This window comes from Pristis pectinata, chromosome 5 (assembly GCF_009764475.1).
Source record: "Pristis pectinata isolate sPriPec2 chromosome 5, sPriPec2.1.pri, whole genome shotgun sequence".
NCBI lineage: Eukaryota > Metazoa > Chordata > Chondrichthyes > Rhinopristiformes > Pristidae > Pristis > Pristis pectinata.
In genome coordinates, this window is record NC_067409.1 from 46,597,149 (window position 1) to 46,621,419 (window position 24,271).

General features: G+C 38.6%; 1 protein-coding gene across 1 annotated transcript in view; it reads left to right on the forward strand.

The window, feature by feature from the left end:
- Positions 1-24,271, forward strand: part of cntnap2a (contactin associated protein 2a) — a 1,327,865-nt gene that overhangs the window by 575,251 nt on the left and 728,343 nt on the right. The window contains 1 exon segment of the mRNA XM_052015905.1: positions 3,078-3,225. Within this exon segment, the coding sequence (XP_051871865.1) occupies positions 3,078-3,225 (148 nt within the window).

Here is a 24,271-nt window from a genome sequence, read left to right on the forward strand (position 1 = left end):
AGATACAAGTGACAACAGCTTAATCCAATGAGCAAATGATCATTTTTATTGAAAGTGGGTTACGTGGTTACATGAGATCTTTTACTAGTCCCATGAGATCTTTTACAAACACCTGAGAGAACAGTTTCTTTGGGGCTCCAAAACGTGGCACCATTCCCCTCTCTTCCATACTAGAACGTCAACATGATTAAATTGGAGAGGGTGCAGAAAAGTTTCACGAGGATATTGCCTGGATTGGAGGGCTTGAGTTCGAAGGAGAGATTGGATAGACTGGGTCCATTTTCCCTGGAGCGAAGGAGGCTGAGAGGTGACATAATAGAGATATTTAGAATTATGAGAGGCATAAATAGGGTAGATAGCCAGTATCTGTTTTACATGGGAGGTGTCTAAAACTGGAGAACATAGGTTTAAGGTGAGAGGGAGGAGGTTTAAAGGAGATCAGAAGGCAATTACCTTCACACAAAGAGTAGTTGGTATCTAGAATGAGCTGCCAGAGGAGGTGGTAGAGGCAGGAACAGTAACAACATATTTATTTGAATGAGCAATGCAAAGAAGGATATGGAATTAATACAGGCAAGTGGGATTTGTATAGATAGGCATGATGGTCAGCAATGACACAGTGGGACAAATACTTCTATTCTGTTCAACTCCATGACTCTATAGTCAGGTCTCTGAAGTGTGACTTGAACCAACTATTGTGTAATTAAGAAACTGGTATTCTGGTTACTAAGTTATTAGCTTACTCAAATATCTGCTGCAGATTGGTGTCACAGATCTATTGATGCTCTTTAAAATAGGCACATGTTTGCAGCACAGAGTATCTTCTCCTATCTGGTCACCTGAAGGGCCTTCAATACATTACAAGGATAATTTTGAGTGTCAGTTCTGTGCCATTGGCAAAAGACATTAAAATTCAAGTCATAGCAAGAACAAACAGAAAATTGATCCTCAAAAGATGACAAAAATACACTCCCATTAATTAATATGTCAGCAAAAGGAAAACCAACTGAGAAAAGCGATTAAGCTGATCAAAGTGCAGGCACGACAGAAGTGTATCATATGTAAGCAATCAGCAGTCAACAACTAGTCATTTGCGAGCAACCGAACAAAGCTAGGTCATTGTCAGATGAATCACCGTCTACAGCTACTGACCTGTGGATTGATTCCACCAAGTCACAGAAATTCAGATACTGAATACAAAATAAAAGATTCTTCCTCAGGTTACTGAAAATTGAATAAAGTAAATGTTAAAAACATTTAAACAATCCTGTCAATTCTTGAATGACTGATACTAGGTTACGACAGGCACATGGACTACAAGAGGTCGGCACGGTAGCATAGTGGTTAACGCAACGCTATTACAGAGCCAGCGGCCAAGGTTCAATTCCAGCCGCTGTCTGTAAGGAGTTTGTACGTTCTCCCCATGACTGCGTGGGTTTCCTCCGGGTGCTCCAGTTTCCTCCCACATTCCAAAGACGTAAAGGTTAGGAAGTTGTGGGCATGCTGTGTTGGCACTGGAAGGGTGGCAACACTTGTGGGCTGCCCCTAGAACACTCTATGCAAAGGTACACTTCACTGTGTGTTTTGATGTACATGTGACTAATAAAGATATCTTAAATCTTAGATAGCTATAGTCAAGCAGTGTTCGAGGTATGCAACCTCAGAAACATCTCCACCTGTGTTTCTGTCGACTTCCAGAAGGTGGGCTGAGTAAGGGTTTACTAAGATAATGCAGGTTATGAATCAGCGCACGGATTCATTTACTTAAAATAAGTTTTATTAATTTTAGCTCATTGCACTGCAAAACATCTCAAGGTTGCTCAAAGGAGCATTATCAAGCAAATAAAAATCGAAGATGCTGGAAATCATCGGCAAGCCCAGCATTTTCTGTTTTTATTTCAGATTTGCAGCATCTGTAGTTTTTTTTTGCATATGTTGCTTATCAAACAAAATTTGAAACCAAGCCACGTATGTATAAATGACTGAAAACTTGGATAGGGAAGTAGTTTTAAGGAATGCCTTCATGAAGGAAAGAAGTAGAGAACCAGAAATGAAAATGAACCACTTATTCCTCCCTTCATTTTCATAAAGTAACCAGTCCTCAAGGCTGATGTACAGATGACAGCCCTATTTATTTGATTGGCCTTGCTGGCCTTTTATTTTATCATTTTAATTTTAGCTTTCAAAAGTTATTAAAATCCATTTAACTGTTTTAAAAATATCTCTGAGTATCAAAGATATTTAAGAACAATGAAAGTGCCCTTGATACGGGAGCTGAAGGCTGTCAATATGGTGCTGAGGGCAGGTCCTAAGGTTCCATTGCCTGAGGCCTGCTCACCACTTCTGGCCCACTCTGTCTTGTGAAAGGGATGAGGTCACCAGGTGCAGCTGCAGGTAAGAACTGTGCTAGTATCTCTCCCTCAGAAATTGGAAAACAGTTGCCAATGCAAACTAACCACAAGGGTGCTATGTTAAATATAAGAAAGGATTACAGTGTCAGGTAGCAACTCTCATTGTGGCTTTATCCATAGACACAGAGAGACTCTGAAACTTTCCGCATTGAACACCGTTACAACAACATTGAGAGCAGTTAATCAAATGACACAAACCTTCAAAGGGATGCAAGCTTGCAGCAATATTTGTTCACAAGTACTTTATATCTAGCATTTGTATTAGAGATAATTAGAGATTATGGGATTATTATGCGGAGTGAGTACAGCTAATGGGTCAAATTGAGCACAATTCAGTCCATTGAATTGCTGCTTTTCATTTTTTTTGGTAATAATAAAGAAACTGCTATGATGCAAGTAAATAAATTCATCTTTGGCAATTTAATTGAGAATTCAAAGATTTAGTGTTTTTGAAGAAAACAAAACCACTGAATAAGATTTTGTTTCTTGAAGATGTTGTTACTGATTGGTCAGTAGACTGCAACATAGTTATTATTAGATGCTATTCACTGAGTTTGTACTGGAAATATATCAATATTCATAATATTGGTTAAATCACTACTTTCCCTCTTTAGGTAATGTGAGTTCATGCCTAATGGTTAAAAGTCTGTACTTTATTACCCACAGGCCTTTGCAGGAAACTCAAATTCAGATGGAGTGGTGAGGCATGATTTACAACATCCAATAGTTACACGGTATATACGCTTGGTACCACTGGACTGGAATGGTGAAGGTCATATTGGATTGAGAATGGAAGTGTTTGGCTGCCCCTACTGTAAGTATCATTTGCTCGTGTGAAAAAAAACTTTGTTCCACTTACTGCATTACAGCTGGACCTAAATAACATATATTACCCATCTAAACAACTCTCATCACTTTTGAGTTACCAAAAATTGCTATTGGAAGATTGTACTTGGATGTGGGATCCAGCTGTTTTGGGTATTGTTTGTCAGTTCAATTAGCATGAAAGGCAACTCATTAGAATTTGCCATTTTTAGTTCAGGGCACAGTGGTGATTTCCGCAAACATCAATATTGAATCATTGATTTAGGTTTTTAAATTAAGAATTGTCCTTAAGTTTCTCACAGGAATGGCAAATGATAATTTAATAATTGGATTGGAGTGTATTAGCCATAAGGAGAGGTTGAACAAACATAGATTTTCTTTGTGGAGCATCAGAAGCTGAGGTGTGACCTTATTATGAGAGCCATAGATAAGGTCAATAGTCAGAGCTTTTTCCCAGGGTGGAAATGTCAAATACTAGAGGACATGGCTCTAAGGTGAGGGGGGGGGGGGGGATTTAAAGAAGAGTTGTAAGGCAAATGTTTTAACACTGAAAGTGGTAGGTGCTTGGAATATACTGCTAGGGAAGGTAGAAGAAGCAGATATAATAGCAACATTTAAGAGGCATTTAGACAGCTACGTGAACAGACAGGGTATAGAGGGACCACGTGCAGGAAAATGGGATTAGTTTAGATTGGCATCATGTTGGTGCCGACATGGTGGACTGTGCTGTCCTGTTCTATGTTGTATTAATAACTTATTCAGTGTGTTCACCTCACATATTTGGAAAGATGCATATTTTAATGAGATAATAATGTTGCTTATTTAAAGAGAAGAAGACATCTTAATTTATGAAGAGTCTTTGACCTGAAGCATTAACTGTGTTTCTCTTTCCACGAATGCTGCATAACCTATGAATATTTTGAGAAATTTCTAAATTTATTTCCATTATCAGCATCTGCAGCCCTTTGGTTTTTATCAAATTTAAGGCTTTATGAACACAGGGATTATTTTGTTTTTTGAGAAATGGAAGTGAGTTTTTGAATGATAGGTCAGGGAGAACTGGAAGGAAAACCAGTTTGACAGCTGTATTAAAAAGAAAAAAACTACATGTAGTATGCTACCTGAGATGTTTACAAACATTTTCCACTGTTGAACAGTCTATAGTTTAATTTTGCATTAATGTATGCTTGCAAAACATCATCCTCTGGATAATCTGCTAGGTAAGATTGAATATAATACCTCACTGTATAAAATAAATTAAACTATACATTTGTGTTAAGCTCTGGATCAAATCAAACATTAACATATTATTAGTCAAAAGTCCTTGCCATTTTAATTTAGATCTTCTATATCCACTAAATAAATCCAGCTAGTCCTGCGTTCAACAACTGTCTATCAGACTTATTCTAATATATGTCTTAATTAAGCATTTGACTGCACACGAGGCACTCAACTGGGGTCAAATACTGACTCCTCTTCTTCGAAAGTGCCATAACTTAAGTTCATTTCCTTTCTTTAAAGTAATTGCATTGTCCAAATTTGTCACATTTATAACTTCACAATTCATTTCATTTATCATTTTTTTTACCTTCTGTCCTTTAGGTTATTGTTTTGGACCTTTGGATAATCAACTATTTTGCTCAGAAGCAAGGATATCTTTTCCTTATCTAAACCCTTTTCCTTTGTCTAAAATAATTCTCCTTGTGGCTTCATGGCCAATTGCCTTTCATTACACATGTCTGTGACAGAATACCTTCCTAACAATTAGTGAACTAAAATAGTCTTCCAGTGCAGTTTTCTCAATGTGTTTCTAATTTGAGCTAAGGGTTTCAAAAAACCTAACTTCTTTTCCTCCTCCTGCTACATTTATATGCAGCAATAATTCTTGAAAGAGCACATTCTAAAATATACCTACAAAAGCAAATGACGTATTCTGCAATTTTTAAATTATTTTTTGGAACGAGGAATGGAACTTTTCTGGAAGTGAGGCATTCTGTTTATTCCCTTTCCTGAGGGTCTTTTTTTGTGAAGGACTAGAAGCAACTTCACATTGCCTGTCACTGCAATGCAACTGTCTCTCTCCTGGTAGCTGAGTCCGTGTGTGAAATAAAACCCAGAAAATGCTGGAAACTGCCCATGGAAAGGGAAAATAAAACAGCTAATGTTTCAGATCTGGGACCCTTCATCAGAACTGTGAAAGAAAGAAAACAAACTAGCTCTAGATAGCAGAGAAGGTGGGGGAAGGATGGGGGTGGGGTGTGATATGGATGGACTGAGACTGGATGAACATGTGGCAGTTGGGTAGCAGTGAGGATCAGGTGAACCTTCTTTGCCTGTGTAATGTGTTGCTAATGGTAAGGCTGTGGGACATGCCCAGCAAGCCAGACTACACAAAAACTCTTTAGATAAGATATCTTTATTAGTCACACGTACATCGAAACACACAGTGAAATGCATCTTTTGTGTAGAGTGTTCTAGGGACAGCCTGCAAGTATCAGCACACTTCTGGCGCCAACATAGCATGCCCACAACTTCCTAACCTGTATATCTTTGGAATGTGGGAGGAAACTGGAGCACCCGGAGGAAACTGGAGCACCCAGAGGAAACCCACATAGACATGGGGAGAATGTAGAAACTCATTACAGACAGTGGCCGGAATTGAACCCGGGTTGCTGGCGCTGTAATAACGTTATGCTAACTGCTACATTTACTAACTTGCTTCCTCTCTTCCCCAGTTCTGATAAGTTCTGACAAAGGCTCCTGGACCTAAAACAGCTTCTCCATAGATGCTGCCTGACCTGCTGAGTGTTTCCGGCATCTGCTGATTTAATGTCAGATTAGCAGCTTCTGTGGATTTTTTGATTTTCATTTCAGTCCATGTATGGCATGACCAGTGATCCTGAGAGGATCAAGAACAAAAGTTAGCTGAAAATGGAGTGTGACAAGCACTCCACCACTCCCAGATCATTAGAAGTCCCAGAGATTGTTGGCAATTTCCTCTCAGCCCCTTCCAGGATTCACTGGTGAGCCACTGCCAGTGATGCTTGAGGGATAAGGAGGGGCATTGGCTTGGGCTTATATCCCTGGAGCGCTGAGGGGTGAGCTTATCGAGGTTTATAAGATCATAAGGGGCAGAATCAGAATCAAATTTATAATCACCGACTTAAAAGACATGAAATTTGTTGTTTTGCAGCAGCAGTACATGGAAAAGACATGAAGGTACTATAAATTACAGAAATGAGTCTGTTACGTACCAGCAACAATAGAAACACAATGAGCCATGTATAAATGTTAGAATCTATTTATTAATAGCTACTTGTAATAATAAGAGAAGTAAAAACATTAGATATTAAAGGTTGACCCCAAAATAAACCCGAAGTGTGTGTGTGTGGCAAGTTCCCAAACCCCCAAGTCTAGGAATAGTTCTCAATGTTCAGTTCAGCAAGTCATGAAGCAATACAATGAGAAAAGGCTTCTGAAAACCACGGAAGAATGTAGAGAGAATACAGAGAGAAGGAGTTTACGAATTCCACAAATTCCACGATGGAACCCATATGACACCTCAATCACCGAAGATCTCCATTGCTTTGTTCCGAAGTATCTGCCACACCAAGAGCACTCGATATGTGGCCACCCACAGATATACCTGCTTTCCAGTACAGGTTAACGATAAAGTGGACTCCACAGATTGTTCCAAAAATCCATACATTCTCTCTCCCTCTCCCTCCCCCTCTCTCCCCCTCTCTCTCCCCCTCCCTCTCTCTCCCCTCTCTTTCTCCCCCCTCCCCTCTCTCTCTCCCCCTCTCTCTCCCCTCTCCCTCCCCCTCTCTCCCTCCCCCTCTCTCCCTCCCCCTCTCTCCCTCCCCCTCTCTCCCTCCCCACCTCTCTCTCCCCACCTCTCTCTCCCCACCTCTCTCTCCCCACCTCTCTCTCCCCACCTCTCTCTCCCCACCTCTCTCTCCCCCTCTCTCTCCCCCCCTCTCTCTCTCCCTCCCTCTCCCTCCCTCTCCCCTCTCTCTCTCTCCCCTTCGTCTCTCTCTCTCTCTCCCCTTCGTCTCTCTCTCTCTCTCTCTCCCCTTCGTCTCTCTCTCTCTCTCCCCTTCGTCTCTCTCTCTCTCTCTCCCCTTCATCTCTCTCTCTCTCTCCCCTTCATCTCTCTCTCTCTCTCCCTTCATCTCTCTGTGCAACTGCCAGTACACTCAAGTTACAGTCTTTATTTTCACTCGCAGTAGTCAGATAAAGCCACACACACACACACACACACACACACACACACACACACACACACACACACACACACACACACCTACACTACTGTCCAGGTGCCTTAAAGGGACACTCACCAGGTAGCAACCTGGCTTGTAACAAGTCATGATGAAGGATCTCGACCCAAAACATCGAGTGTCCATTTCCCTCCACAGATGCTGCCTGACCCACTGAGTTCCTCCAGCTTTTTGTGTGTTGCTCCTGACTTTCAGCATCTGCAGTCTCTTGTGTCTCCACAAAAATAAATAGTGCAAAAAGAAGGAATTATGAGGTGGTGTTCATGGGTTCATGGACCATTCAGAAATCTGATGGCAGAGGGCGCAGATAAGGTGGATGGTCACAGTCTCTTTCACAAGGGAGTCTAAAACTAGAGGGCATAGGTTAAAGATGAGAGAGGAAAGATTTAAAGGGGACCTGAGGGACAAATTTTTAACAGAGGGTGGTGGGTGTATGGAACGAGCTGCCAGAAGAAGTGGTAGAGGTAGGTACAATTATAACATTTAAAGTCACTTAAACAGGTACATAGATTAGAAAAGCTTGGAGGAATATAGACCAAACACAGGCAAATAGGACGAGCTCAGATAAGCAACTTGGTCAGCATGGATGAGTTGGGCTGAAGGGCCTGTTTCCCTGCTGTATAACTCTGTCACTATTATTTATTTGCTTGAGCAAATCACCAACCCTTCAGTGCTGTCCCACAGGGCCATCCTGCAGAGCTGTAAAGTTAATCCGCATATTCAAATACCGTTTTTTAAGCCTGACACAAAGGAAAGGTTTTTTTTATTAGGATGCGTTTGCTTGTAGGTCTAAAAAAGTAGATAGAAGTTGAAGGGCTTAGTTCAACACTACATTGTCGGGAAATGGATTTTGTACTGCAGACTACTCAAGATGAATTTCCAAAAGATGCTATTAGTGAGAGGCATGATGAACAGTGCAAGAGATTGTCCATTTACCTTGTTTTACCTTGGACTTTGAGAATAAAGTTTTGGATTCTGTTTGCCAAAAAAGGAGTCTTAATAAGCCCTGCTATCCAACATGGCCAACAAATAGATCCAACTAGTCCTGATTTTAATGAAAAACAGCACCTCCACAAAAGGCACCCCTCCATTTCAAGCAATGATGTGCAATTGAATAATGGGCCAAGTTCTAAACTGGGGCTTGAACCCAGGATTGAGAATCTGTCCAGTGATATCTCAGAATCAGAATCAGGTTTATTATCACTGTCTTATATGATGTGAAATTTGTTGTTTTGTGGCAGCAGTACAGTGCAAACACATAAAAAAACTATACATTACAAAATAAATAAATAGTGCAAAAAACATAATCAGTGAGGTAGTGTTCATGGACTGTTCAGAAATCTGATAGCGGAGGGAAAGAAGCTGTTTCGGAATTGTTGAGTGAGAGTCTTCAGGCTCCTGAACCTCCTCCCTGATGGTAGTAATGAGAAGAGGGCATGTCCGAGATGGTAAGGGTCCTTAATGATGGATGTTGCCTTCTTGAGGCGCTGCCTCTTGAATATGTCCTCGATGGTGGGGAGGGTTATGCCCGTGATGGAGCTGGCTGAGTCTACAACCCTCTGCAGCCTCTTGCGACCCTGCACATTGGAGCCTCCATGCCAGGCTGTGATGCACCAGTCAGAATGCTCTCCATTGTACATCTATAGAAATTTGCAAGAGTCTTTAGTGACACACCTAATCTCCTCAAACTCATAACGAAGTAGAGCCACTGTCGTGCCTTCTTCATGATTGCATCAATGTGTTGGGTCTAGGACGGTTCCTCAGAGATGTTGACGCCCAGGAACTTAAAAGTTGCTCACCCTTTCCACCGCAATGAGGACTGGTGCATGTTCAACTATGTCAGCTCAATGTTTGCATACATGCAATACCAATCAGTTTTACCAATCAGTGCAATTTACTTTGTCTCCTGGTTTAGAAAATTACAGTTAAACAACTGCATCTACATAGTCACAAACCCACTACCTCTGTAGGTTGTGTATATATGCAGAGTGAGACCTTTCATTTAACCATTAAAGAAGTAGACCTAGTAGTGCTTTCAGAAGTGACTTCAAAATGTTAGAATATAAACTCATAAACATATATTAATAATTTGCCCCCCCCCACCTAATGTCTGCATAAAGTTATTACCTATCCACCCAAGTGGCTTCACAGAAATCTTTGTGTTCTGTGGATAATTACTTCATTTCAATCTATGCCCATTCCTACATTTTATCTAACCCATCTTTAAGTTTGTTGATTGTTTTGGCTCGGTTCTTTTTGCTCATGGTCTATCTATTTTAGAAAGCCAAATCTTAAAATATTCATAATGTTTTCTATCCAACTGGCATAGTTATGTAGGATACATGATATAACATATGTTACACCATATCAAATACTTGTTCACCAAATAGAAACAGTAACTATTTGGTCGAATGTAATTTCAATTATTAACTGATTCTTGCACTGAGTGTAGCTTTGTGGTATATTTCAAGTCAAGTTATTACTTGTCTCAGCTCCAAAAGTGGCACTTCCCACTGCTGAAACATTCCTCAAAATATTAGCACAAAAAATGTAATGGGTTGACTGTATATTCAGCTCTGCCAAAATCAAATATTATCCTTCTCATGAAAGCTGCTTTTATATGCTAAACATTAAAATCAAACTATTTCCAATTAAATTACAATTATGTGACCATTATTTGGTCCTCCATTATCAGTAGAACAATTTTAGCTTTTTCATGAAATTCTGTTTATCAAGATCACTCTGATTAATGGTATTGCTATCCAGGGTGGACGATTGTATTTTATACAAAAGGATCTGAGATTTATTTTCTCATACATTTATTTCTCTAATTATTTTGTGCAGTAACTTATTGTTGATTGTACCACAGTTAATTTGTTGTGTAGTCCCTTATCCTGAAATGTATGGATATGTCACTGGACAAGCAGCCAGAGTTCTAGACCATTGATCCAGAGATAAGGTTCGATTCCCATAGTGGAAATTGGGGAAATTTGAGTTCAAGTAATTAAATAAAACAGGAATAAAAGAAACTAGTACCAGTTACAGTAACTGTGAAACTGTTGGATTGTTGTAAAAACACTTCTGGTTGGGCAATGTCCTTTAGGGAAAAAATTCTGCCCACACAGTTGATTTGAGCTCACTGATGTAATTGACTTCTAACTGCCTTCTAAGATCAGGGACATTTAGGCAATTACTACTGGCATTGGCAGTGATGTCCACATTAGAAGAAAATAAAGAGAGGCAATTTAAAAAAGACCTCCCTGTGCTGTGTATTTTTCACTATTTTTTTTAGTTTGCTCAGATCTTGCTAATTGTCAAATGAAAATCCCTTATCCTACTGCATTTTGTTATTGATAAAAACCTGGTTCAAGAGTACTCCCGAAAAATTCAGTGTTAAAATAATGAACAATGAACGAATTAACCAATGACGTGATGAAATGACTTCATGAATGTACAGCTCTACATACAAGAGCACTTTTTCTTAAAATTGGATTATAATCTAACCGCAATAAGATTATTAATTTTCACCACATGCAATGAATAAACTCCAGGCTTACTTTAACTCAAGCACATTTTTTTTTCACAATGACCATCAATTGGGATGTTTATCACATTGTTATTGAAATCAACTAATTAAATGGGAATACAGAACAGAAAGGTTTCTTTGCTTTAAAGAATGCTTCAAGACATCTCTCAGCACATTGTAGCCAATGAAATATTCTTTTAAATACCATCATGATTGCAATAGAAAAAGCTGCAATTTGTAATCCGCAAACTGCCACAAACATGAATATACTAATGCCATTAAAACTTATTTTAGTAATGTCAATAAATATTGGCCAGGATACTAGAAATAGCTCTCCTTTTGAAGTGATATCACAGGATCTTTTACACAACCTGACACAGGAGACAGGATCTTGCTTTAATATCTCATTAACAAGATAGTACCTTTGACAGTACAACAGTCTCTCAGTACTTCACTAGAGTATCAGACTATTTTTTTTGCTTCAGTCTCCTTGCGATAAGAATTTTCATAATCTTCTTTCAGAGGTGAGAGTTCAGCCACACCTGACACCTAAGGAACTGCCAAGTGACTATTTCTTGATTGAATCTTTCTTTCTAAAAATTATAAAGTAATTAAAGCAATGAACAGGAACAGAAAATGTGGGAGACACTTGGGAGGTCAGTTAGCATGTCTGGCCAAACTGTTTAACATTTCATGCGTTAGAACAGGTGAAAGTATTGACTAACAATTCACATTTGAAACAATACTGGTCTACTTAATCCAAATGATGTGCTAGGTTTTTCTTTGTATTTTTGTTTTTGAAATAGATCTTCATCATATGTAGCTTCTGTTAGTTTTTAATTGAGATATGTTTTGTTTAAATAGATAAAATGTATCAGTAGGAAACAGAGTTACTATTTCAGGTTGGTAACTTTTCAAATGACCCAAAATGTTAACTCTTTTCCTCTTCAGATGCTTCCTGACCTGCTGTCTATTTCTAACATTTCCTGTTATTTTAGATTGCTAGCAACTGTAGTTTTTTTTTGCTATTTGTCCCAGTCTTCGAAAGCAAAAGGTGGGGTGTTAATTTTGTTATTACTTATAAGCTAAGAAAAAAAAGTCACATCAGAGGGCAAGATTTCAGATATTTGCATGAAAATTTATCTAACAGCAACAAAAAAAATCATCTTACTTACTCACTTGGAGAGAGAAAATAGTTACCCTAACTAATAAAATACTTATAGTACTGTATACTTATTTCCACTCATATTATGGGGGATTGTCTATCTTTGTTTTTGTTTAAAGTTAAATTTGAAAAGATACAACTCTTCTCTAAAGGTCCCATTAGAGAATTTTCCAATTTGCTCCTTTCAAGGAATTCTTAAAGCCTAACCATGTGTTTGTATTCCTGTCCCCATATCTCCTTCTTTGGCTCTGTGACGTTTTTATTGCCAGATTACATTCCAGTGAAGTACTGCATGATGTTTCACTGCACACTGTACAGATATAAGCTTCCATTATTGTAGGAATGGCATGTAGTTTACAAGGGTTTCTCTGAGGCCACATTCTCTGTTGGGTTGATTCAATTATTCATTTCAATGAACGTTGTTTTCCCAGGCCAGATTTATTGAGGAACAGCATCACATAGCAAAGTTCATTAGTTTACTGAAGCAAAACCAGGTATCAGAAGATTTGCATTTCCCTAGAAAGTAACTGCAAAATCCATAAACAGTCGAAGTTTCATTTAGATCTGGTATCTCATTCCTGCCCAGTGCAGATGATAAACTGTGTAAAGGTCTGTTGCATATCCTAATCTAATCTGTCTTTCATAATGATTTGTCACTCTACATACTTTGGCGAATAAAAGTAAGTGATGATCTTTCATAGGATTATTAGTTTGAATGAGGTTTATTTTGTCACAGGTATGATGACATTTGCTCGTGGCACAGTTTAAAGAGATCAATTAAACTTTTAACATGTTTGTGTATTCAGAGAATTAGGTCTTCCCATTTTTGTGGAGGAACATAGGTGGAAGAGAAACATAGACAAGAAATAAGAAAAATATAGGAATCTACACAGCTTCAAAGTAGCTAAAGAGGGATGGGCCAAAACATTCTCATTCTAAATGGTCACCAAATAGGAGCATGACCTGTATTTCATCTTGCAAGATTAAGGCATTAAAATAGCTTCCTTCAGCTGTCTCAATTCTCTTCTACAATATAAACAAATCCAAAACAATATTGAATAATATAACACGATATAATTATAAAAATGGTAGATTAAGCATAATGGGCATTAATCATGAAACTAGATAATTATTATAGACTTGCTTTTTGTGCATCTTTCCCTCACCAAACGTTGATGTTCAACCATATTCAGGCAGCAATTTCTCTCAAGCAATCTCAGTGATTGTAATCTGAGTGGAATCTCCTTCCCTGGGGCAGTAATATAGAGGTGAATTATAATCGTCCTATCATTGCCCAGTCTGAGATCAATTAACTCAGTCCTCACTGGGGATTTGAACCTGAGATCTTCCTAAACTGCATAGTTATGTATCCAATTATGCGGTGCATGTATCAAGTGAGCATCAGAAGAGGCCTTGCACAGCATGCTTTTATAGTTGTTAAGTTATTGAATAGAAGAGCATGAATTAATATATTACTGTGTTAAGTAAGGCTAGAACCACTTGATCGACGAGAAAGATTCTCAGTAGAAGCAATTGAATTGGAAACAGTAAACTGCTTTGTTAAAAGTCTGTGAAATGGCATCAGCTGGTAAAGTACAGATGTTTGCTCAGGTTAGGAGCAATTAACTGCAATTTTATTTCCTTTATATTTTCCACTAGAATGAATGTTATTCAACATAAAGTGAGATCAATGTTGGTCACTGAAGCCTTTTCAAACTGTTTGTGTGCAGAATTTTTTTGAGCATTCTGAGGATGTAGCACTATACATGTTATTTTTTTACCTCCATCAATGGAGAGGAACTATAGACCAATTTAAGCAAATAAGGCTGCCTGCAGAAATTCACCTCTCTCTTCTGCTTGTTCTGTTCATCATTCTCTGTGAAGGCTGTTGTAGACATGTTGCATGCCATCACAGGTCGACATCTTTCTGGCCGCAATGTTGCACTTCACTCCAACAAACTTCCAATGGGAATGTAACTAATCTTCAGAACTAATAGGAAACTGTTCAACTAATGGTCACTACAATACAGAACCAAAGTCACCTGAAAGTCAGTAGTCGAGCTGCAGTATATAGATGGCACATGCCTTTGCATACTCTCAAACGCTGACTCCAAGCTATTGTTGACCAATTAACTGAAGCTCATGAAAAGATAGGACTTGGACTCAATCAGCAAGACAAAGCTCCTCTTCCAACTTGCCCCTACTGCATCAGATTGCTCTTTGTCACTACAGATTCACTACAAGACCCTGAAAAACATTGACTACTTCCCATTATCTCGGAAGCCACTTCACAGCAAAAGCAGTCATCAATGATGAAACTCACCAACTTCGATATGGCAGCACAACCTTTGAAGATTGAGGAAAAGGGTATTTGAAGATCAAGGCCTTAGACTTGTCTTCCTAAATGCTTCTGAAACCTAGACTACCCCTACAACATGGACTTCAGAGCATTGAAAAAGTGTCACCAATGCTGTCTTCACCACATCCTCTGAATTCAGTGGAAGGATTAATGAACCAACATCAGTGTATTCTCCCAGGCCAACATCCCCAGCACTCAGGCCTTAATTACTATCAGTCAGCTATCTTTGGCAAGCCACATCAGTCACATGCCCAACACCAGACTCTTGAAACAGACACCCTAACTCAAGTTCTGTCCTGGGTAGAGATTACCAAATGGACAGAGCAAAAGATCCAAGGATGTGTTCAAAGCCTCCTTAAAAGAATATAACATCCCCACTGACTCCTGGGAACCTCTGGTCCATGACTACTCAAGGTGAAAAAGGAGCATCCAGGATTTATTGGCCAGTCCAAGGCCACGTTGCAAGTTGAGGCTCTGCACAAGCAGTGGAAGGAGCACAGCACCTTCCTGTCAGCCTCCCGCTGCCTCATTTGTGGAAGTCTGCTGTTTAATGGCCTCATCAGTCACCTCAATCAGCACTCAGTCCTGAAGGACTGCCTAAGCAGAAAAAAAGGCCAAAAGCTCCTTTGGCATTTTGATCTGATTTTGGACATGCAGCATAATATAGAAGAATAGCTCCGCATATATATTTTTTTCAATTTCACACACACACTTTGGTGTGTCTGGGTCAGAGTTAATTAATGAACAAAATATGTGCCATTATATATGGTGAATGTGTAACTGCAGAGAGCTGATGCTTCACATCGTTGCTGTGCTTGAATTTCTTTTCAAGATTTTCTATCTGTCAGCTGAAGATGTATTTCAATTTAAACGGAAGAACAGTCTTTGTGCTGTCAAGTTACTTGAATGGGAATTATTCTGAATGGATGATGTCCTTGAAGGTCGCAGGAGAAATAATGCTAGTTTAACTTAAATTATAATTTGTAGCCATGTGAACCAAACATTTAATACCATGTCGAAATTCACACCCATTTCTTTCTATTTTTTTCTTGGATTCCTGGTAGCAGAGGCAAACAAGTAGTTGCTGTCCATCCTTTATTGCCCTGAGGCCATTAGGAGTCTACTGGACACTTGATTCAGCCTGTGGAAGAATAGCATTGCTTCCTGAAAAAAAGCATTGATGGTGTTTTTTTCCTTGGAGCCAGGCCACAAATTACTTAGATTTATTGAGTTCAGTTTCATTATTTGGCTTAGTGGGATTTGAACTCTCAATCTCTGGGTTACCAGTGCAGTATTGCAATGACTAAGCTCTCATTCCCAGTTTGTACTACATACTACATGCTCCTGCCAGAAATGTATATATTCATCTCGGTAGCAGCGAAACCTATTTACCCACAAGGGTAACAGAAGTTCCTTTAAGAAACAAAAGTAATGAATGGCATAAATCATTAACAATAAAAGAAAAAGCTTCTATTTTTCTGCTCCTTTCAGTCTCAGGACATTGCAGTGTGCTTTCTATATTTTTGATATATGGTCACATTGTAATTCAGTGAAATTTGATGGGCAATTCATTCACTCAAAGCAATAAGACAAATGACCAGAAAAGCTATTTTATTGATGTAGTTTGAGGGCTAATTGTCACAGAGTCATAGATTTGTACAGTTAAGAAACAAGCCCTCTGACTCACTATGTCCCTACTGACCTTTTTGCCCATTTACACTAATCCCATTTGTCCACAATAGGTCTTTATTCTTCTGTGCCTTGCCTCCTTGAGTGCCATCTAAATGTCTCTAAAACTTAGTGAATGTATCTGATTCTACCACCTCCTCTGGTAGCATGTTCCAGATATCAACCACTCTCTGTGTGAAAAACTTACTCTTCAACTCCCCTTTAAAGCTCCTTCCCTCACCTTAAACCTAAGTCCTCTTGTTTTTGATACCCCTATCTTGGGAAAAAGATTCTGACTATCTGTGTCTCTTATAATTTTATATATTTCTGTCAGGTTACCACTCAGCTTCCCTTGTTCCAGGGAAAACAAGCACAGCCTATCCAATCTCTCCCTGAAGTCTTCCAATCTAGGCAACATCCTGCTGAATCTCTCCAGCACAACAACATCCTTCATCTAGCACAGCAACTAGAACTGCACACAGTGCTCCAAGTGGGGTTTAACCAATAAGGCCAGCATACCATATGCCTTCTTTACCACCCTATCCACCCTATGGATGAACACCAAAGTCCTTCTGTTCATTACTGTTCCTTAGCGCCTACCATTTACTATATATGTCCTACCCCTATTTGACTTACCAAAAGGTATGACCTCACACTCGTTGGGGTTCAATTCCATCAGACAAAGTTCCGCCCAACTTTCCATCTGATCTATATTCATATCCTGCTGTCGTCTTACACAACCTTCTTCACTATCCACAATACCAACAATTTTTGTGCCATCCACTAACATACTAATCATTCCTCCCACACTCATATCCAAATCTTTAATATATTATCACAAACAAGGGTCCCAGCACTGATCCCTGTGGTGCATCATTGGTTACAGTCTTCCAATCAGAAAAACACCTTTTTCCCACTATCCTCTGCTTCCTACTGCATGACCAATTTTGGAACCAATTAGCCAACCCGTCTTGGATTCCATGTGCCTTAATCTTCTGTACCAGCCTATCATGTGGGACTTTGTATGGTATTAACTCGAGAACTCCCCCATGCTTCAGAGTCCCATGGAATCTTTACCATTTACCACTCTTTTGATCTTCATATCTCCATTGCTGAATTCTTTTATTCTATCAGTGGTAACAGGGAGAATCTTTATCATGAATATGATCTGATGCCATTGTTTTGGGCAGCACCCTGTTATGCTGCTGTGTACAGCAGAAATAAAAATTCAAAAACTGTGCAATTGGAAAAATTGATGAACAGTTATCCTTCTGTCACCATTTCTCATCCTAAATAATTTTATTTTAATAAGAGTTAAAATAAATTGTATACTCTCAAATATTGATCTCTCTATTGAAATAACAATATATAACTCCAGTCATGCTTATGTGTTAATTTAGCTATCATTCTGACATTGGTTCAATGTCTGAATCAGTTTTTTGATGCTGTTGAAACAGTCTCAATATCCACCTCACCAGATATTATCAGTATGAAAGTCTGTGTTCTGTATTATAGAATGAACTGATTACTGATACAAATCTCATTATTGATTGTGATAGGAGAAACCTCTCACTAAATTCTTAAAGTGCTGAATAGGACAATATGCATATATGTGACCTTTAAATGGTACATAATCATTTAAATGCTCATTATCAAAATAGCTTACAGACTATATTTCCTTATTAGCTCCAATACAAATAGATAAGACCATAAATAGACATAATTTTCTTTGTACTCTAATTGGTCTGCAAAAATTGGTTTGAATATAATCACATTGCTGAAATAATCTTCCCGGAGTTAAGGCCGACAATCCTAAATGCAGCGGAGGATGTTATGTGATCTAAAGCAGGCTTCCAATAAACTTTTCCTGACTGAGAATAGAAGGAAATAGATAAAATAAAACACCATGCTGGTAACATCCAGCAGGTCAGGCAGGATCTGTGAATAAAACACCATGCTGGTAATATCCAGCAGGTCAGGCAGGATCTGTGAAGAGAGAAACAAGTATTAACGTTTCAGAGCAGTGACCTGTCATTGGAAATAAGTACCCATGGAACGAAAGGAACTAAAAATTTACAGGCCCTGAAAGGACCTTTGATCAATATGTGATCTGGCATGAAATTCATTCCATTTTAAGGTCAGACATGGTCATTTAATGTATGCCGACATTTGTGCAGTGAAGTAAACCATGAAAGAAATTGTCCCTGAACTTCCACAGATGCTGAACACCTCTTTCATTGTAACTTCAGGTGAAGGACAGGTAACTCTCCATTTTTACAGCCATTTTCCACATTGTATATTGTATTTGCACTTAAGATTTTTGACCATCCTAGATCGTCCAACATGTAGAATTGATGGCTTTAAGACATACTGGGAGAATATTACTTTGGCAATGTGATTGAAATCCAATGTGAATTTTGGAAGCTTCAAGATAGTTTGTTAATATTTTCAGTTACCACTGATGTACAGAACAGTCAGTCAGGCCTTGAGAAATGGACAGGAGGACGTATTCATACTATTTGTTTCTACTTTGCCATGCACATAGTCAAGTGTTACTTTAGTCTAATGGCAGTTTTCATAAGAGTTGAAGTCACAGCTTTGAAGCCCCTTCTCAGATCTGAACATATGCAGGCAGTCCCCGGGTTATGAACGCCCAACTTATGGATACCGTTACATAAGAACAAACTTCCATAATGTTATTAAATTTTAAAGTCCAACATACGTAGTTCATTCCTACAAACATTAGAACTGTAATTATTCTTTCTTATCAGTCTTAATGTACTTTTGATGCCATTCACTACAATACTGTGGAGGTATGGTTACATATTGAGTGATTTTTCTGTATTTTTTGACTTACAGTCAAAATTGACTTATGGATGTCTGTAAAAATGGAACCTGTTGTTACCCATAGATGGCCTGTAATCTCGACTGACCCTTCATTGTACTATTGAGCAAGTCACAGTCTTTTAATTAAGATTTCTGCCTGATCCAGTGACTGTGACAAGTTCTCCTTTCAATGTTAAACTTGATACCTTGGCCATCCAGGTCCTGGTATCATGGCCAACATTCATCAATCTCACTGCTTGTGGGAACTTACTGTGTAGAAATTGACTGCCCCTTCTGTCAACATAACATTGGAACCCTGGATCATAATGAAATGATAGTGCAGTGGTATGGAACATCGTGAAATATATTACCTATTCCAGGTATTTCTTTTTTAAGATACCTATAAACTGTGTTTCCAACCAAAACAGGTAAAGTGTCTTCTTACCCTGTTCAAGATACACAGCAGAGCAGAGGCAGAATGTGCCAGGCAATAGTCTATAAACTGAGTCTGACATGGATGGGCTTTGGTGTTGACAAGTCAACATTTTAAGGGTGACTTCCACATTTTGCAATTTTAAACTCTAGTTTTTTTTTAAGAATCATGAGTTCTGGTGAAGGGTCATCAAATTAATACACTAACTATTTCTGTTTCCATCATTTTCTGTTTTTATTTCAGATTTCCAGCATCTGCAGTCTGTTGATTTTAAATGGGTCGTGATATGTAGCCTTTTTATAGCAAGATAGCATTATAGTCTTGGAGCTGAGTGTTTTGACTGAAAAATAGTGAATAATTTACAGAACACTCCAATGAATGTCATGATTTTGGTTTAAGGATGTGATAGAAGAGGAGCAAGAAGCAGGGGGATACAATCTAGTTTGCAGTTCAGACTGATTGCCGGCACCTGCCTTTATCACAGACCACTGGCAGAGGAATACTTTCATTGCAGGCTATAATTAAATTGAGAGGCAGTGATAACGTTGTGCCACTTCTTCCAGTCCATGCCCACCACTTGCAAGGCACTCCTAATGGTTATTAAGATCCACATAATCCCAAGTGACTGTGCTTCTGACTTGTTTCAAGCTAATTCAGCAGCAGGAAACCTGTAGTTCATGGATGTATCAGCGGGTGGCTTACCAGGGCAAGCAGTTTTATGCCTTTTCAAAAAAACTACTAGCTCCAGAATAAATGAGCATTGCTCTTTCATATGGCATGAATTCCCAAAGTCAAATGCAAGCTTTGCCTGTAGCTAAGTAGTCCTGTAGGCTTCTGTGAGCAATTCCTTCACCTTGATGAACTACAAAGGCTTCTGCTCCATCAATATGCAGGTCATACAAGACTCTCAGTATAGAACTGAGAAAATAAAATTAGGGTGATTTTGCCTATGCAATAGCATAAAACAGGTGATAGTAAATTGGCAATCTATTCACTCCTGATTTTTATTTCCACTGAAATACCCCATGAAAATGAACTCTCATCAGATTCAATTGCATTGCTAAAGCTTTCTTCAGACTGTATAAGGTTGGATCACATCAATTAAATTGAACCAACTTTGTTTTATCTTGAAGCTGAAGTTTAAAATCTTGGAGGAATTTGAAAGCTACATCTGAAACATTATAATAGGGAAAAAAATAATAATTTATCATGGATTAAAAGTAATATATGTTACACTGGTTTTCCTTCATATGGGACCTGCTTCAATGATATCAGTCACTGAGAATACAAGAACATAAGAAACATCAGCAGGTGTAGGCCAGTTAGCCTCTTGAACTGCTATAACATTCAATAAGATCAGGGCTGGTTAATCTTGGCCTCAATACCACATTTCTCGTCTCTCCCCATACCCTTTGACTTCATCACTTCAAATATCTGTCAACATTTATCCTTAATGTATTTCAATGTTTCTACCTCCACAGTCTCCGAGGTAGAAATTTCCAAAGATTCATGACCTTCTGAGAGAAAAGTTCCTCATCAGCTCTATCTTAAATATATGACACCCTCATTCTGAAACTATTTCCCTTAGTTCTCTGACCAGCACCAGGAAAAAAAATCCTGTCAGCACCCACCTTGTTCGTCCCGCTCTGAGTTTTATGTTTCACCAAGTTTTTCCTTACATTCTTCTGTGCTGCAATGTGTAAAGGCCTAACTTGTTCAATCTTTCTTCAGACTCCAACTTCTTCATCCTGCTGTTATAAGAGCCTTGAATGGACCTCTTATAAGATAAAGATGAACTCTTGATCTGTCAATCTACCTTGTCATCGACCTTGCACCTTAATTATCCAGCTGAACTGCACTTTCTCTGTAACTATAACATTATATTCTGCACTCCATTATTGTCTTTCCTTTTGTACTATCTTGATGTACTTATTGCATGGAACGGTCTGTTTGGGTGGCTTGCAAACAAAGATTTTCATTGTACCTCGGTACATGTGACAATAATAAACCAGTTACTAATTACCAATCAATCTTCTGAATTTTCTCTGTGGTGCCTCTAATACAAGAACATCCTTCCTTAATATGGAAACCAAAATTGCACACAGTACTCCAGGTGCAGTTTCTCCAGGGTCATATAAAGTTGCATCAAAATTTCCCTATATTTATAATCCATTCCATTAGCCATACTAATTACATGGTGTACTTGTAATTTAACTTCTCATGCAAAGTGTACAAGAGTCCTCCAAAATCTTTGCACTGCAACATTTTGTAGTTTTACTCTGTTTAAATAATTATTTGCTTTTGCATTCTTGCTTCCAAAGTGGATAACCTTGTGTTTTCTTGCATTATGCTCCATTTACCCATGTTGCTCACTCACTTAACCTATCCATATCTCTATACGGGGCCTTTGTGTCTTCCTCTCAACTTGCTAACACACCTATTTTTGTGTAAAAATAGTCATGTTTAGCAAACCTGGCTACAGTACATTCAATCCTTTCATCCAATTCATTGACATAGATTATAAATAGTTGAGATCCCAGCACTGATCCCTGTGACACCCAGCCAGTTGCTGTTTGCCAATCCAAAAATGACTCATACTGTATATCCTCACTCTCTGTTTTTGGTAGTTTGACAATCTCGTAACTATGTGATATGTTACACACAATGCTGTGTGCTCTTGTTCAGTCACCTTTTATGTGGCACCTTATCAAATGCCTTCTAGAAATCTAAATGCCCTACATCCACTAGTTTTCCTTTATTAACTTTGTTTGCTACATCCTCAAAGAGATAGCAAATTTATCAAATATGATTTCCATTCCATAAAGCCATGATTAAAATAAGATAAGATTTCTTTATCAGTCATATATACATCAAAACACACAGTGAAATGCATGATGAGTTTGCATGGTTGATTTCTGGATTTTTTAAAATGTCCTGCTATTACTTCCTTCATAGTATATTTTAAATTTTTACAAGAATAGAAGTTAGGCTAACAGGGCCATAGTTTCCTGTTTCCATTTGCTCTCTTGAATAATGGTATTGTAGTTGTAATTTTACAATCCTCTGGGATGTCTCCAGAATCTAGGGAATTTAGGTAGATTACAATCAGCACAGCCATAGTTCCGATGAAGGGTCTTTGACTGAAATGGAAACAACTGTTTCCTTTTCCACAGATACTGCCTGACCTCAGTTTTTTCAGCATTTTCTCTTCTTATTTCAGATTTCCAGAATCTTGCATTTTTTTTTCAACAGAGCCAATATCTCTACAACCACTTCCTTTATGACCCTTGGATGAAGGCTATCAGATCCAGAAGACTTGTCAGCCTTCAGACCAATTAGTTTACCCTGTACTTTTTTCCTCCAGTGATAGAGATTGTTTTGTTTCTCACTCCCTATAGGCTTTTGATTATGTTTTCAGCATCTTCTGCCTTGAAGACTATTCCAAAAGAATTATTCAGAATCTCTGCCATCTGTCTATTTCCCATTTAAAAATCTCCAGTCTCATCTCCTAAGGAACCAACAATTACCATCCACTCTCTTTGATATATCCATAGAAGCTCTTATTTCTTATTGATCCTGATGCAGGGTTTCAACCCAAAACATCAACAATTCCTTTCCTCTCACAGATGCTGCTCAACCTGCTGAGTTCTTCCAGCAGATTGTTTGTTGCTCCAGATTCCACTCTCTCGTGTCTCCAGCTTTTATTTCCATGTTTTTTTATATTATTTGCTTCTTTACTCTCACAATCCATCTTTTCTGGGGTTTTTTTAGTCATCTTTTGCTGTTTTCTCAGTCCTCCAGCCTAGCACTAATCTTTGCAACATTGTATGCCTTTTCTTTCAATTTGATACCATTCTCAGCTACGGATGGTGTACCCTTGTGGAATCTTTACTTCCTCACCAGAGAAAGAGGAGTTTCTGCATTTTAGGAGAGGCTCTAATTGCTGATATGGTGCAGAAATGCAAAAAGTGCAGCTCCTCAGGTCTTGCATGCGTCTTGAGCCCAGTGACCTGAATTAAATATCTTTGAATTACCTCCAGCACATAATACATGATATACTTTGAAACTGGTCTGGAGGTTGGAAGATCAGAACATCTGGCATTATTAAAGGGATTTTGGCTGCTTCTGGACTGAAGTATTAATCTTCACATTCCAGAAATGAAAACATTGGGAATGTACTTAATTGTACAGCAGAGTGATTTAAATTATGGTACATCATGAAAGTAGAATCAAAGGACTGCAAATTATTTTGACAAATCTAATGGAGTTTTTTGAGGTTGTAACTAGCAGGTAAGTAAAGGGAAATCAGTATATCCAGATTTTCAAAAGGTATTTGACAAGTTACCACACGAAACAGTTGTATCATAAAGTGAGCTTCATAGGTTTGGATTCAGTGATAATAAATGAGGCGAGATAAAGGACACGAAACAGAGCAGGGATTTACTGGTTCAGGTTGGTATACTGTTATCAGTGATATACCACAAGAATCAGTGATGGATGTTCAGCTATTTGCAATCTATATTGGTGAAAGAGATGGAAGGAGTAAGCATATTGTAAGCAAACTCATTGATGACTTGGAAGTAGGTGGGAATTGAAATTTGGAGGATGCAAAGGGTCTGCGAAAGTTAATAGGTAGGCTAAGCGAGTGGACAAGGAGGCAGCAGGTTGAGGACGACCTGGGGAAATTTGAGGTTTATCATGTTGGTAAGAAGAGTAGTAAGACAATACTATTGCTTCATAGTGAGAAATTAGCAATTTGTTGGTATACGGAAGAA